At 28.5% G+C, this 15739-nt stretch overlaps 1 protein-coding gene across 1 annotated transcript in view; it reads right to left on the bottom strand.

The window, feature by feature from the left end:
* The window catches only part of LOC129966004 (sodium/mannose cotransporter SLC5A10-like), a 37693-nt gene extending 22979 nt beyond the window's left edge, over window positions 1–14714 (bottom strand). The window contains exons 1-3 of the mRNA XM_056080333.1: window positions 14558–14714; window positions 8596–8667; window positions 2522–2626 (exon numbers count right to left, since the gene is read on the bottom strand). Coding sequence (XP_055936308.1) covers window positions 2522–2626; window positions 8596–8667; window positions 14558–14653 — 273 coding nt within the window. The 5' untranslated portion in view covers window positions 14654–14714. The remainder of the gene's footprint in view (window positions 1–2521; window positions 2627–8595; window positions 8668–14557) is intronic.
* Between the last annotated feature and the right edge of the window lie 1025 nt (window positions 14715–15739).

Genomic DNA, 15739 nt, shown 5'->3' with positions numbered 1-15739 from the left:
TCACATTAATTTTAATTGTTTATAAATAAAATTCGAGATAACGACACGCTGCTTCGGAATGCAGTCCCTAGAAAGGTTTAGGAGTAATCTGTCAAATGTGGGCTAAAAAAAAATATGAATAGAAAGTTTTTTTTCCCTGTAATTTTTTTTTTTTTTTTTTTTTTTTTTTTGCTACTGTTTTTTCTGTGAATTGTTTACAAAGGCTTCTAGAATAGAATATCTGTGCAGTATCAAGAAACGTACATTAATATTAAAATGAAGTTATATTGCTTTATAACTTACTTTGACTTTTTTCCTAGTATATGAAGAAAAACTATTGATATCGTAAATAATTTTACCTCTAAATTTTAATAGTGTAGGTAGCTTTCTTTTTGCCTCCAAAGCTTTGTACCTTTTTTATTGTATTTATTTTGTATGTATGTTTATAGGTTTAAATATTTCCATCTTTTATTAATCATTTTCTTCTTTCATTATTTTATTTTATATCTTTCTTAATTTTTTTTATTTCTTTTAATTGTTTTTTACTTTGGTTTTTATAATAATGAGGGGTTTTGTTAATTATCTTCTGACTCATTTAATTTAACTATTTCTCTCTTTCTCTTGTTTTATAATACTTTCTGGTGAATTTCTTAGAATCTTTTCAATTAATAGCCAATTAATAACTAAACAGACAAGCTAAATCCTGAGCCAAGTAACAATTTATTCTGATAGTTCAGGGAAAACTTAACACTCTGTACATAAAAAAAATTATAGCTCTAATTGCATTTTTTTTCTTTTTAAATATTTTCTTATTTTTATTATTCTTTTCCCTTCTTTTTTTCTTCCGCTTTTCATAATTTTTCCTGTTTGTAAGCAGCATTAATTTTTATGTTACAGTTTGTCCGTTTTCTATTTTTATTTTCACAATGCACAAGATCGCTTTTATCCTGTATATTTCTAGGATTTTAAGTCTTCAACATATTTCTGTCAAAATTCTGAAGAACAAGAGCTAGTTACTGATCAAACTTCCTAACATTTTCTTATATTAAACAACTGAATTTCGACTCTGGTAAAATAAAGAAAACCAAGAAGATTAGATTAGATGTGATTATTTCCTGGCGCAAGATCCTTTTCTAGGATATGCTGCACCGGAGATAACCAAGAAAGATCACTACTCACTGGGTATGATTGGTCTCCCACTTAGGTTACGTTGCAAAAGCATGGAGTGGTATTATAATATATAAGTATGACAATTAAAATAAAACAATTTGACACGTGTAGCTTTTACAATAAAAATGCATATATGTGTCAAATTCATTATATGAAAATATATCTTTCCTTCTGAGTGCATGTAAGTTCTCACAAATGAAATAAATCAAATATATGAAATAAAGCATATGCTTTTATCACCAAATTTATAGAAATATATCAAATTTTGAATCAAACTCATCCATAGATTAATTGCTTCTCCAGTTTACATGTTTTTATGGAAACAAAAACTGAAAAATGCTAATGCTTGGTGGAAGACTGTTAATACATGGTTTTTATATCAAGTTGTAAATATCAAATTTGGACTCAATTCGGTCCAAATAAAAAAGTCTAAAATACATGATGCACTTCTTTATTACTACAAGAGTAAACACAAAGACAACACCTTGTGTAAGTATTAGGGAAACTGGAGAGGGGGGGATAGTTCCACCTTCGCTAAAATCAATACAACCCTTTCAGCTAAAATCAACATTAAAATAATGTTAATTTAATCTACCTCTGTAGATTCCTTGTTAGATTGTGGATAATATAGAACATCGTTGTGATTTTGTTGTGCAATGTAAAACATAGCGAATAAAAAATATATTCTTTTCTCAGAAGTTTTTGATTAAAAAATAACTGAAATGTTTTTGTAAACGGCAAAGCGAGAAAGAAAAAAATCAAAAGCCATGATTATGATTTTATTGTTTGTTTCGAAAGGATATTAATTTCTTTTACGGAGATGCGTATTAATTCCATTTAATTTGTGTAAATAATTCATTCTGAACAATGGGCGATTTTTATTTCAAGAACAAAAGAGAAATCAGTTATAAAAAGATTTTTGAAATTAATTTATTACATTTAATTTAATGCTTATTATTAAAATATTTAATTATTAACCATTATTATTAAAATATTTAATTATTAACCATTCATTTAATTTATTTTAAATATTATTCATAAATAGCTTTTTAGTTTTAATGTTTGATAACATCGTGGGTGTTTTTTTCCATTTTCTCAAAATAACCGAAACATATATCACTATCCTGCACCGCAATCATCAGTATTCGAAACACTACTTAAATTATCTTATTACTTAATTCTTAAACTACTTAAATTCTTATTGAAAAATGAATTGTTCAATAAGAAAAGAAACATCAAAAGCGTTTAGAAGTTCCTTTGAGAAAACTTGTCGATCATCATATTTTGTTTTATTACAGTAATATTACTAGTGCATTGCACAAATTAAATCCGAGCGATAGAATGAAAAAAAAGGAGCTCAAGAAATACGTACATTGAGTTCGAAACCTGCAATTCCAATTCCGGAACTGGCTCCGGATCCAGTGAGACCTATAAAATGGCCACTACCAATGTTGCTTGCAAATAGAGATGCTCCAACCTAGAAATGAAAGAAAAATCGAATATTGAGCTTGAAGAATTAATAATAAGGATTTCAGAATTCATTAAATATAATTTAGCTTATAACCTAGCTTAAGATATTTTTGAGGGGACAAAAAAAAAAAAAAAAGATCTGATGAATGACAAATATTTTGATTTTAGGGATAATTATAAATAAAATAAATAATTATAAATTACAGACTTCAAGGATAATCATAATTATTTATTGGTGGATTTTTCAATATCTTAAAATCCTCCAAAAGGAGTTTCTATTAGTATTTCTTTTCAATTTTATCATCGTTTAAAAGTATTTATTCTATATTAAGAAGATTTTGGTGGCTTAAGAACTGTTTAGATTAAGAACTTTGCTAACTTTTTGAAAAAATTTCAAACTATTCCTTTTTAGAGATGTGTTTTTTTGTTTTGTTTTGCTAATAATTTCTAACATTTCATATCTTCAAAAAGGATAACCTGCAGTTCTGTTTTATTCGAAATTGTATTACAACTAAACCTAGTGGGAGCTCAACTTTCTCATAAAATTGTGAAAGCCTTTACTCCTAGAACGATTGCATCCAAAATGTGACATCCATCTACATTTTTTACGCCAAAACCATATAATAATTCATTGTTTATTAATTGACATCTTTAGGAAACCCCCGAAAAGGCAATTTGATTGTTTACCCATTGATGGATTTAATCCCTTATTAGAAGCAGATCAATAATGTAGATGTAAAGTCATTCTATATTTGATGTATCTGCCGTGTTCATTTTTTATATCTTGTGCCCAGATGCACTCAGATGGAGAGGCATGATTTTAGGGGAATTCATATAAGACGTTGTAGGAATCGATAGCTTTTGGCTAAAGTTTCATTTTATCTCTTATCTCATGTTGACCTGCACATATATAATCAGATAAGCAGATATTTCGCAGAAGATATTGTCCAACATTTAATGGAGTAAAAACAGTTTTAGATCAAAACCATACACCAAATTTCATTTGTCTAGATCACGGTGAGTTATTGTTTTGAGATAAAGGCCATTAAACAGACAACGTAATTCCGAAACAAGGATTTTCGAGACGCAGAGAAGTATAAGAAACTCATATTTACGAAAATTTCGAGTTTGAATTTTTTGACGATTTTCTTTTGAATGTTTCTTCCTTCTTTTCTCTTTCTCTGAGTAAAAATCATATATTTTTACTCCAGATTTACATAAATTTCAAAGCTAATTATTTCTAAATTTCGATTCTACTTCCAATGAAATAACTTTCATCATCCAAATCCCATTTTTTAATTTAATTATTTCTCACCCACGCCCAAAAAATTACTGAGTTTCAAATTTCTCACGCCACGAACGAAAGGATAACAATCCAATCCCTAATGCCTATATCATTCTTTTAAAGATACCTAAGATTCTATTTCCTAAGTCTACAAGTATCAAAGAAATCCCTATCGTAATCTCATAGTAGAATCATTGAAGGGAAAATTTATAATACTTTGTCTTCTGATGTGAACTAACATTCTACCTTTGCCCCTATGTACATATTATGCCTAACGTGGAAAAATAATCCGAAATTTAAAGTCCAAAAGTATCATTTTCATGGCCAAGTTTCCACCAAAATTATGCTATATATATATATGCTTGTTTTGCAATGCTTAGATTGTATGAAATTCCTTTATTTCTCTTTTACACGGTGAGTTCGTAAAGGGAAAAATTTGATTTAGTGACTAGTATTATGAATTAAATTCCAGCTTAAATTTTTTCCTGGAATTTCAGAATAACACGCAAAGAATAAGTGAAAGCCTTTCCAAGTACTGCTCAATCATTCAAGGTCAGTTCTTAATATTTGGAATTTTCATTTGTTTAATGAAACTTCTGTGTACCAAATTCTATCGCACTACACTTCACTCGGGATAAACAGGAAATCCTAACTATTTGCTCAATAGATTGTACAATAAGCCGGCAAGTGTCGCGCCACATGATTGCGAGATGAATAGAGGCTATATAAGTTTTGGAAAAAAAACAACTTATGGATGATTACGAATAATCACCGCTAGAGATATAATTTAAAACATAAATCTATGCGTATTGCAAAAAAATTAAAAATATATATAATTATACGGAAAATGACACTACATATAATAAATGTTACAAAAGCAGTTAATTATTTACTTGCAACAAAGCCTCGACATGCAGTGACTTATTTTCCATTTCAGGTTTGCCACTCACTGTCCTGAAAATCCTTAACCGTTGGGGGAGTCGCAGACAAGGAGACCACTATAATACTTGTCGTTGATTTTGAAGTACTGTTTTTAGAAATTTTAAATATTTTATAATTGTAATTTTATCTTTTTCTATCTTCTATCACGTATCTTTCAACTTATATATGTTATGGTAAAGGTAATAAATTGGTGATTATGTATAATTACTGAGGATTATTCATAATCGCTAGTGGTGATTATTCCTAATCATCAGTTTAGTGATGATTATGAATAATCACTGGTAATTATATATAATGATAGTATTAATCACATTTACCGTAGCATATATATTAATTTCCATCTTCAAGAAATCCTATCTGGAAGTTCCAATGGATTTCAAATCTTGAATTTTTCCGCTTACATTTTGAAATAATTAACGTATGTATGTTGGTCTGTCCATTTATATATGAATACACTCAAACATCAAATAAGCTAGATGGTTGAATACCTGTTTACATACAAGTTGTAGATTTATAACAAAATTTGGACAAAATCAGACGACAGAAAGTCTATCTGAACATGACAATCCAGTGCAAAAAAAGATAAATGAGACAGAGGAAATTGAGCACATGGTTTAAATTCATTAATTTCAAATCTATATGCAACTGTGAACCAAATCCGTCAAAATGTACATTAGGAGTTTGTCTGAACATGATAAATTGGAAGCAGGCTAAAAGTATGAAATACCGTATTTTAGACATCTATAGGAAAAAGTTAGTTGTATTAAACCTTTCAGTATAAATTCTCTTCTTTCATGTTTGCAAAAATGGAATATTTTTAACAATTTTTCACTGACTTATTGAAGTTATGAATTCGAACGCTTTGTACAATTAGTGCATATTTCGAATGACAATGAATAAACTTGATTTTCTCAGATTTTAATTATCACTTAAACGATTCATGTAACTAAATTTTGATTCCATATAATTTGAGAATTTTTTAAGTTAAGACTCAAAAGCAGAAAAAGAAAGAAAACTAAATTTATTTTTAACACACTAGAAAAGTTGCTGCATAAAAATGTAATCTGCATATTCTTAATTTTTCGTCGTTAGATTACGAAACTAAACAGAAATGTACAAGATGATGATTTGATCAAGCGTTTTGTGATTCATCCGCAAGATACGTTACACATATTTAATTTCATTTACGTGCCATCGCTTTTCCGCTTATATTCGTCGAAACTATTTAAACTTACACATTGCTTATTTTTTATATTATAACTTTAAACGAGTTATAATATAAAAAAGAAAGCTATATATAAATATATATAATATATTTCTAGTATCTCGGAAACAGCTCTAACGATTTGGATGAAATTTTATATTTAGACAAAGTTTTGCTTTTTATCTAGGTGTCTTTTCTGAAAAATCGCAGTTTTACACACAAAAAAATTAAAAACAAATTATTAGAACATTTTTCTATGTGCTCTCATGCTGACAATGTCATATAGCGCGATCTCGGACACGATTCTACCGTGGTAATATAGAGTGCAAGTTCAAAAATATAAATAATGGTAGGTAAACTGTAAAATGAATACAGTAATCGAATAGCATGTTAAATAGTACGATTGAAAAATATTCATATGTAGTTAGTGTGGAATTCGTATATAAATATTTCTCCAAAAAAATACGATTTTACAAAGAAAAAATGATAATAATAATACTTCCGAACGAAGCTGGGTTTTCCGGATCTTAATTATTTATTCGTGAGGATAACTATTCATTCGTAAGCTTCAGAAGAAGGAGGCTTTCTCAGTAGCGTTTGCTAATTAATATGGAGATTTAGAACACTTCAGAATTGACCATAAGAATTATTATTTTCTAATTAAAATTCTGGGATTTTCTGAATCTGGGAAGCTGAAATTTTGGAAGAATTGTAAGCACCTTATGATTTCTATTGATGACGTGTTGCAAGATACTGTGCCTGTAGAAGTTGCTTTCCAACATTTGCTTTCAAATTGTCAGTAAGCCTAATAGGTAAGATAGCACTGAAAATCACTTAAAATTCTTAATTAATAGATTCTTCAATAAAATATTACTAAGATAATTTATATTATTAAGAAGCCTTACGCTACCATTCTGTTCATTGTAATATTATTTTCTCTCATTTTCTATCAGTTCCCGTAAAATTTGAATTTTAAATTGAGAAGGAAGTCAACTGCAATTAATAAAAAACTTTTTTTGCAAAAACAAAAACATTTTTACATATGAATGCAAAAGCCAGAATCGTTCACATTGAAGTCTTCTGTGCACTGCAGAATATTTTTCATACTTTATGCAAGATCTCAAAGAATCATTCAACAAACTCTTCTCAAACCAATCATAAAATTCAGCTTTTAATTTTATTTCCAAAAGGATTTAAATGACGCAAATAAGAATATTTTATTTTATTTCTGACAAATAAACGTATTTTGATAAAATTAAGAAGTCTGAATTTTATGCGGTTCTTTGTCCCTAAAGAATCATGTCCCTGAAATATTTGTTATACTCCAGCTTTTAAATAAAAAAAAAACCTTCTATCTTCTGCAACCATATCTGGCCAAGTTATGAAGTTTTTAAAATCACTATTTTAGAACAAACTACAATTTCATAATTTTGGGTTAATCAATACTGTGAATACTCTGAGTATTGAGTATTGATTGGCGTTTCTTCTTTTAGACAGTTTAAAATCGCGCGATTTTATAAGACAATAACATTCAAATTATCATAAATCATTCAGATTTAGTTTCAATAAAGTGAGCCTTCCTTTGTATTTATAATGTTAGTGTCTCGAGGATATTTTACTATGAACTCAGGAACCAAAGATCTGTATGAAAATATAAAATGATTAATATACCCAGAATATTTATTGATTCAAACTGTTTAAAATAATATTCTATATTTCATTTAAACGATTTCTCAAAATATATATATATGCCTGTTTGGAAATTAGGTGTTGAGAGCCAATTAGAGTATCCTGTATGCACTTAAAATTTTAATTTGTTTGTGTTTTATGGCACAAATGTAGTCTGTATGTAACCTTGTTTGCCTTAAATACTGCTGAATTACTGAATTAATAACATAGATATTTTTAAAAGTCACTTTTACTTGCACTATTTTTTAGAAAGAATATCATGTTCCATATTTATTTTCTTCGTTACAGACACTTATGGAAGATCCACTTTTCTGGATTTAGTTTGCAATGAGAGTTAAATGAATGCTCTGAGTTTGAATTTTTGTCAACGTGATGGCAACACGTTGATAAAAGCCAATTTTTTCCATGCACGCATAATATACTTTTACAGGTTAAAATTTAGATGTATTTTTCTGTGAAATGAATTCTTTCAAATGTACTTAAAATAATTTTTAAGTATTGAATTTAAAATAGAAACTTAATTTACATGTTAAAAAAGTAGTATTAGCGTGTAGAGCGCCAGCACACATACAAACAAAGACAAACATTCATCTTTATCTTTACTTATAATAACTTATAATAAAGATAAATGAAAATGGATGTAAGATTCAAAGAAGAAATACAGCATGTGTTGTTAATATTAAAACTGCAGATCTGTGTGGTATTTTAGATTAAATACGTCTATAGGAAAAGATATTTATCAAATGTACAAAAAAAAACTGTATACACGACTGTTGAAAAGAAATATTTTTTTCTGAAAACATTGGAATACTGATGTTTACAATCTATAATAAAAAAATTAATAAATATTACTTACTGGTATCCAGTGCATGCTGCGGCTGGCTAGGAAGTATCCGCTAATGCTGTTTCTTTTGCTCCGCCATGAGGACTGGGAAAGAAACACAGATTAACACATTTGTAATATGATACATTGTGTCGCATTTTTACTTTTTCTTATACATGCTATATAGAAAGTTTAGTACTCGTCAAAAAATTCGAGCTCCAGATTTTGACGAAGCTCCACATTTTTGACCTCCCTGAGCTCGATAACAACATTTTTTTGGAAAATGTTCGTCTGTCTGTATGTGACTATGTATCCTTCATATTCTAGACCACTATGATTAAAAAGGCGCTATCACTTTTTTGAAATTGAAAGATAAATTTATTTTTATGTCACATCCATTTATGGAAGGAAAAGCAATGAACTGCACCCTTAATTAGAAATATTACAAAGTTTTTTCTTGGAGCTCGAAGTATTTAAAATTTCTTCTTTGAAACGATATAAAAATTTACCCGTTTAATAAGTCATAATTTCTAGTAAGTCGTTTTCTAGAAATTTTGAATGAACTTTCGCATATGCATGCAGATAAAGAATGATAACTAAAAAAATAAAATTAATTCAGTTCAAACATTTAGCATGTGAAAGATTTGCTAGAAATACGACAAATGCTAGACTATCCAAGGTGACTGTCCTGTCCATAGAAAATGAATGGGTTGAAGATGGATTTCGGAAGAAATAAGATATCAATGCCATTTTATCGAAAATATTAAAACAAAATAACTTTGAGAAACAAGAAATTTCAAAGGAAACTAATGTTCCCGGAAAATTAACAAGCCTTTTGTTTGCTGAAAAAAAAAGTTTTTAATATTTTTACATAAACGTTTTGATAACTATTTCATAGTAAAGTGCTTAAAGTGGGGATAAATGAGAATGTGGCATTCCAGCGGTGACAAAAAAGAAGAAAAAAATGGCAATAAAAGTATAAAAGAACAGGGAAAGTTTGTTGCTTCACATTTTTCTGACACCTAAATGATATATTGTATGTTACTTTTCATGACAATTTTCAGGGTCAAATCTTTATTTCTCAGACAGCAAGACTGTTGAATCTGGATCCGGTTTTATCTGGCGAATCATCTATTCATGGATGTCGGCCTTCGAAGTGAATGCGCTCCACTGCCCTCAAAAAGAAGATGAACTGCGGACTCTGGCCATCTCGAGGGGCCAGGTCGACACTCTACTTTGAATTATGCAAATTAATTAGCCTGGGATGGGAGCCTTAAGCTTTTGTGCTTTCACCTATATTATCCCAGGAAAAATTTTAAATAACGGCGAAGTTTAAATTTCATTAAATGTTAACATCTTGCTTAGTCATCCAAAGGTTCCTTTGCCGTAACACCCAAAACTAAACGGTAGGAAATCAAAATCGGTAAAACTAGAGATAGAGTATTTGCTTATTTACAAAAAATTAACAAATAAAATAAACTGATGAAAAATAACTGTTCCTTAAAACAATTATGAACTGAGCTTTGTGTTTGGTTTGTTTTTTTCATTGTTTCCAAAAAAAAGTGCGAGTTGGTCACTGACAATAACTAACACATGAAAATCATTATTTTCTAAATGTTATTGACAATGTTTAACTATTATTCATTTTTTATAATGATTTGATTTTTAATTTTGTTCTTAGAAACCATTGTGTGTGTGTGTGTGTGTGTGTGTGTGTGTGTGTGTGTGTGTGTGTGTGTGTGTGTGTGTGTGTGTGTGTGTGTGTGTGTGTGCGTGTGTGTGTGTGTGTGTGTTTATAACATCAGGAACCAATAAACCCGCTTTTAATTTTACTTGATAATACTTTTAAGCATATTTTTTGTAAATTTCATTATATAAGAATCGAAATGCTCGGAATGCAATGCTCTACAAGAATCTAGGCTTCCAAATTAGGTAAATGGTTACATTTTAATATTATTGTGCAAAAACTGTTTTTTACACATCTCAAAACTCTAAAAATTCCTTCATATTAGTACCATTTTCCCTGATTTAAAAAAAAATCCTAAATCAGTTTTAAATATTATTTGTAATGGTTATTCTTACTACTCTTCAAACCATTTTATTGCTTTATCGGATCTTTCACTTGCTTTTGCCAATGCCAACGTTACTATTAAAAACTCCTTGGGGAGGGGGCATTAATTTAAAATCAGAATTAACACTTGCATTTTTATTAAATTGTGGATGATTTTAATTCTTAATACTTTCTGGGTATTGCCTGATATAAGAATCAGTACTTATAAGATGCACCATTTGATGCAAGTAATCCAGTCATCCCCAGTTACGAATCAAGTAATGAACATTATCATGCTACAATATTTCACACTAAACATAGAAAAATCATTTTTTGGTAAGGTGCATTATCCAACTAAAAGACATTACTATGCCTTTTAAGAATTTCCCAGCAGTGTTTACTCATTTGTATAACACATCTTAAAAATTACTCGAACTTCAAAAGAAAAGGGCTTTATTTTTTTTATTGAGAGAATGATATTTTAAAAGTTTCTCTTTCATTCTCATAATATCACACAGGTAGAAGGCAATTTAATGTGTTTTAAAGTTTACTTTACCCAAATAGTTCTAAAAGCCCAGAAAAAAATTATTTTGGATATGCTTGACGAAATTCATAAACAAAAATGCCTTAGAATGCGAATGAAGTTCTTGAAGTAAAAAAAATGTACCCGAATTGAAATATTTTTACAACGAATACATTTTTTTTTATCAGAAAAGCATCTGTAAAATGACGTTTCTTTCCATAGTAATAAGCATCAGCTTGAATTTATAGATTTATTTTTGAAATAAAAATACTTTAAGAGTAATAAGATATATGGTGAAATGACACGAGTTGTTTAAAAAAGATACTTTAAGATATGGCATCACAAATTGACAAAAAGAAGTAATTGTCAACAGTTTTTTCCGCAAAATGTTTTAACTCTTACAAGTAAAGAAAATTTGGCGAAAACCATATATGAAAAAAAATAGATTCCGTACATTTCTTTAAAAAAATACACCGAAACAATGAACTAAAATATAAATAGAGAAATAAGAACAATATAGTGAGAAATCAAGAAAAAGTACTTTTAATATAGAAGGACGGAGAATGTTTTCGACAAATCAGAAAATTAAGTAAAATAAAAATTACAAGATCTAGAAAAAGAATCATTAAATACTTATACTAGAGATGAAGTTAATAAATCCCACGTGGGATCCTTTGATTGCGCATAGTATTGTAAGAGATTGTCACATTTTTACTAACGCTTGGGAAGTTATAGATTAAATTGCAATTGTGATAGGCTACTTTAAATCCTGTAAATATTACAAAGCATTTGATTTGATGATATGACTATGAAATGAAATTTTCTCATTAAATCATCATCAAACCCATTCATAGAGACATCTATCGAATTCTGAGAAATAACAAAGCTGTGAATTAAAACAGTAGAGTCATGTTAGTAATAAGTAGCACAGAAAAAATGTCACTATCCCAATTTATTTATTTATTAATTTTGTAATGTGTGCAATAATTCTATGACATCCTGTATTCCCCGGTTTTCATGAAAAAGTGGTTAGAAGTCCAATTGCTTATTTTTCTGGAATTTTTGTTTCTCTTAAAAGCTTCATTTGGCATGAAAATTCTGATCAAAAATTAATTATAATAGTTCACATAAAAGGGAGAAAACGGGAGATTAATGATATTACTATAATGATAGTTACAACTTTCATGGCGAAAACATTTGTAATAATTTCTAATGCTTGAAATCTATATCAAATATCAAAGTTAGTCATATGAGGAAAAAGATAGGATTGTCATTTTGGTGATTGCTTTTTTAGTAGGGAGAATATTAATCAAACAGAATAAACCACAAAAACTGACTTTCAGAAAAAAAATACAATCAAAGAAAATACAAAAAAAAAATACAAAAAAAACTACAAAAATTTCAGTAATTGATAATTTCCTCTGTTTAATAGAAATGCCACTGCTTGAGTCAACCATGCTTGCAAATAAACAAAATATACGAAATATTGAAACTTTTCTTCGTTTGAAATACTTGTTATACTGCACAGTTTTCCATTTGATATTAAACATAATGCAACAACTTATTGTTTGTTTACTAAAATTTACAGGATTATATCACGGCCATCTAGTTTCAGAGATAGAATTTCAGCTGAATAAACATTGAAGAACAATTTTTTTTTTCAGATTTCTTCGTCATTACAGGTGTAGTGATTTCTTTTACTATCGACGAATTTAATTGCTTGTTCTTTCCAACTTGAAATAATAAAATGGAAAAAAGATTTAAATTGGCCAATATGGAAAATAATAATAACATTTGCACAACATAGTATTTTGGCTATGCGTTAAAAAGAAGAAAATCATTCTCTTGTAATCATCTGATTGTAGTTAGCTAAGATAAAAGAATATTTAGTGAACTATCCATGAAGAAATAAAATTTTATCGTTTTTTTCAAATAAAAAGTTAATAATCATTTTTGTTAATATCCGATCCATTTAATTCTTTTCATATCGCGAGGCAATAAATCCTCCATGAGTAAAATGGCAATTTTGCATAAAAGGTGCTTTATAAAAAATATTTCATTATTTAAATATAATTTAGTAAAAATAATGAGATTTTTTTCACGAAATACTCAGCATTTAGATCTGTTAAAAAAATCAAGCTTGCTTGCGAATTAGTTACGGTAAATTATTTGAATTTATTTTCACACTTCATATCGTCCATAAAATGATTGAAGAACGGCTTATTTGTCTTTCACGTTTAGTATTACAAATTATCGCTGTTTTTTTTGTATGTTTTTTATTATGTTTTTATATAATTTTTTCCCATGATACATAATACATTACACCATTACAATCATATCGCTTCGCTTAATGATGTTTCATACATTACATTAAGTAAAACAGTGAGCCTGCTAGCAATTATCACCATGTTATTTTATCTCAGGCATGAAAATACTAAAATTTTTTAAATCATGAATAAACAAAAAAAAAATTAAATGAGATTTTCAGATGTTTCTACGCAACTAAATAATAAATTATATATATTATATCTTAAGCATAAAGTAATAAAAAGATATATATGCAACAAGCCTTTATTTTTATGATGTTTTTTCAGCTGTTTTTTGTACACAAATTGAGGGAGGCATTCAGTTTCCCAATTTTTCAAGCAACAAATACTTTTCAAATTTTCAATTAAATGGGAATAAATCAGTTATTTCTCATTATTCTATAATGTGAACTGTTATATGAAAAATACACTTCGAAAACATCGAATTTAAATAATTATTTTTCTGATAAAAAAAATAGCATTCGCTAAATCAAATTTTATTTATTTTAAAGCAGTCATGTGCTTTATTTATAAATTTGTTTACAATGCTCTGACCATATCCCGTTAATCTGAAAATTTTCAGGATATTATACTTAACCGACCAGGCACAATTTTGCATGTCAGACAAGAGAAATATCTAAATGCATTTTTTTAACAAATCATACCATTTATATTAAAGTTTTCAGTAGCCAATGCTTACTATTTTTCAGGTACTGAAATTGTGTATTACACATAAAGAAAGATGTTGCACAAAATGACATAAAGGCAAAAAAAAAAAAGGGCAAATACTGGCAAAAAAAAGAACCCTCATCTTCATGTGCTTGTAAATTGAAATGTCATATTAAACCATGAAAAAACAAAACTGGCAAAAGCAAAGCTTTAACTACTTAATTAAAAACGCATATCTCATATTAATTAAGTTATCTGTAAATTGAATTAAAATAATAACATTAAATTTTATCCTAGACTAAGAGCAACAACGATTTCCTTATTTCTGTGCATAAATAAATACCAACGACATCATTATCATCAAAAATGTCATTTTTTCAAAAATGACACAGATTTCTTTAAAAGTAGCAATTGAAATAGAAATATCAAAATGGCATTTAAACTTACCCACACTCCGACAGCAAGCACCATTATAAAATAAAGAGCTATAACCACTGCATCTTCCCAGTATAATTCAGTACTCCCAAGTTTCTCGTCTGCCATTGTTTGTATACAAGGCAAGATTCCAGTCTTTCACACTACTGTTAACTCTCTGCTCTTACTGTTTCTTCATCGCTCTGCGGTAACTTACAGGTAAAAGCCGAACTTCCCTCGCCTGTGACGTCACAAGGTTGCTCCACCAATCAGGTGGGAAAAGTAAGTTTCGATTGAGCTTTTCCCAACTTCCGAAGCTTAGTTTCAATGGAAAGGTGCAACTGATGACATAAAATTTACGTATTTTTTTCAGATTTGCTATTTATACTTCTTTTTCAAAAATTCCGACGTGGGTGTAATTATTTTCAATTGAATTTATCTATTCGATTCATTTTTCTATACGAAGCAGAAAAAAAAATAATCTTTAAAAATTCAGAAAGCTTCTAGTGGAAGCCTTCATTATCCTTTAATAAATAAATAAGTTCTTTAAACTTAATTAATCAAAAAGCAACTTAAGAAAGGTATCTTGTCTCTATATTACATAAAAAAAATAAATCTTCGGCATGATTATTTTCCTTACTTTTTTCTTCCCTTTTATTAGAAGTTTGAGAAGCATTTTCGTGTGTGAGAAGAAAATATTAAAATTTAAAAATTTAAATCGTTCTCCAATTTATAGGTAAAAGAAATTCAGGAATAATTTCAAAAAGCGATATTTCGAACTAAATAAGAGAAAGTAAATCCAATGTCAAAATTTAAAAAAAAACATTCGAAATGTTATAAATTTTGACAATCCAATTTTAAGTCAGATAATTGAACAAAAATAATCCATTTTTAATACAGAAGCGCAGATGCATCAGTATCTACATTATCAAATTTCGGATTCAATCCAAAGAAGTAAATAGATTGAAAGCAACTATCAGAAGGCATTTTTCTTTCATTTCTAATAAGCAAATCGCTCTAAAGTTCATCTTGAAGGAAAATGGTTTCTAAATTAGCACAATATTTACCATCATTATTCGTCGGAGCTTTAGTATTAGCTTCATTTATTCGAGCATTTGAATAATGGACAGGAGTGAAAGAATAAATTGGGTTACAATGCTGTTTACCTCTCAAATGACATGAAAAAGGATTCAAAATTTCTCTTATAATCGTTAA

The sequence above is a fragment of the Argiope bruennichi genome, chromosome 4, assembly GCF_947563725.1.
Source record: "Argiope bruennichi chromosome 4, qqArgBrue1.1, whole genome shotgun sequence".
Taxonomy (NCBI): Eukaryota; Metazoa; Arthropoda; class Arachnida; order Araneae; family Araneidae; genus Argiope; species Argiope bruennichi.
The sequence above is the reverse complement of the archived record's forward strand: the minus strand, read 5'-3'. Positions and strand labels throughout refer to the sequence as shown.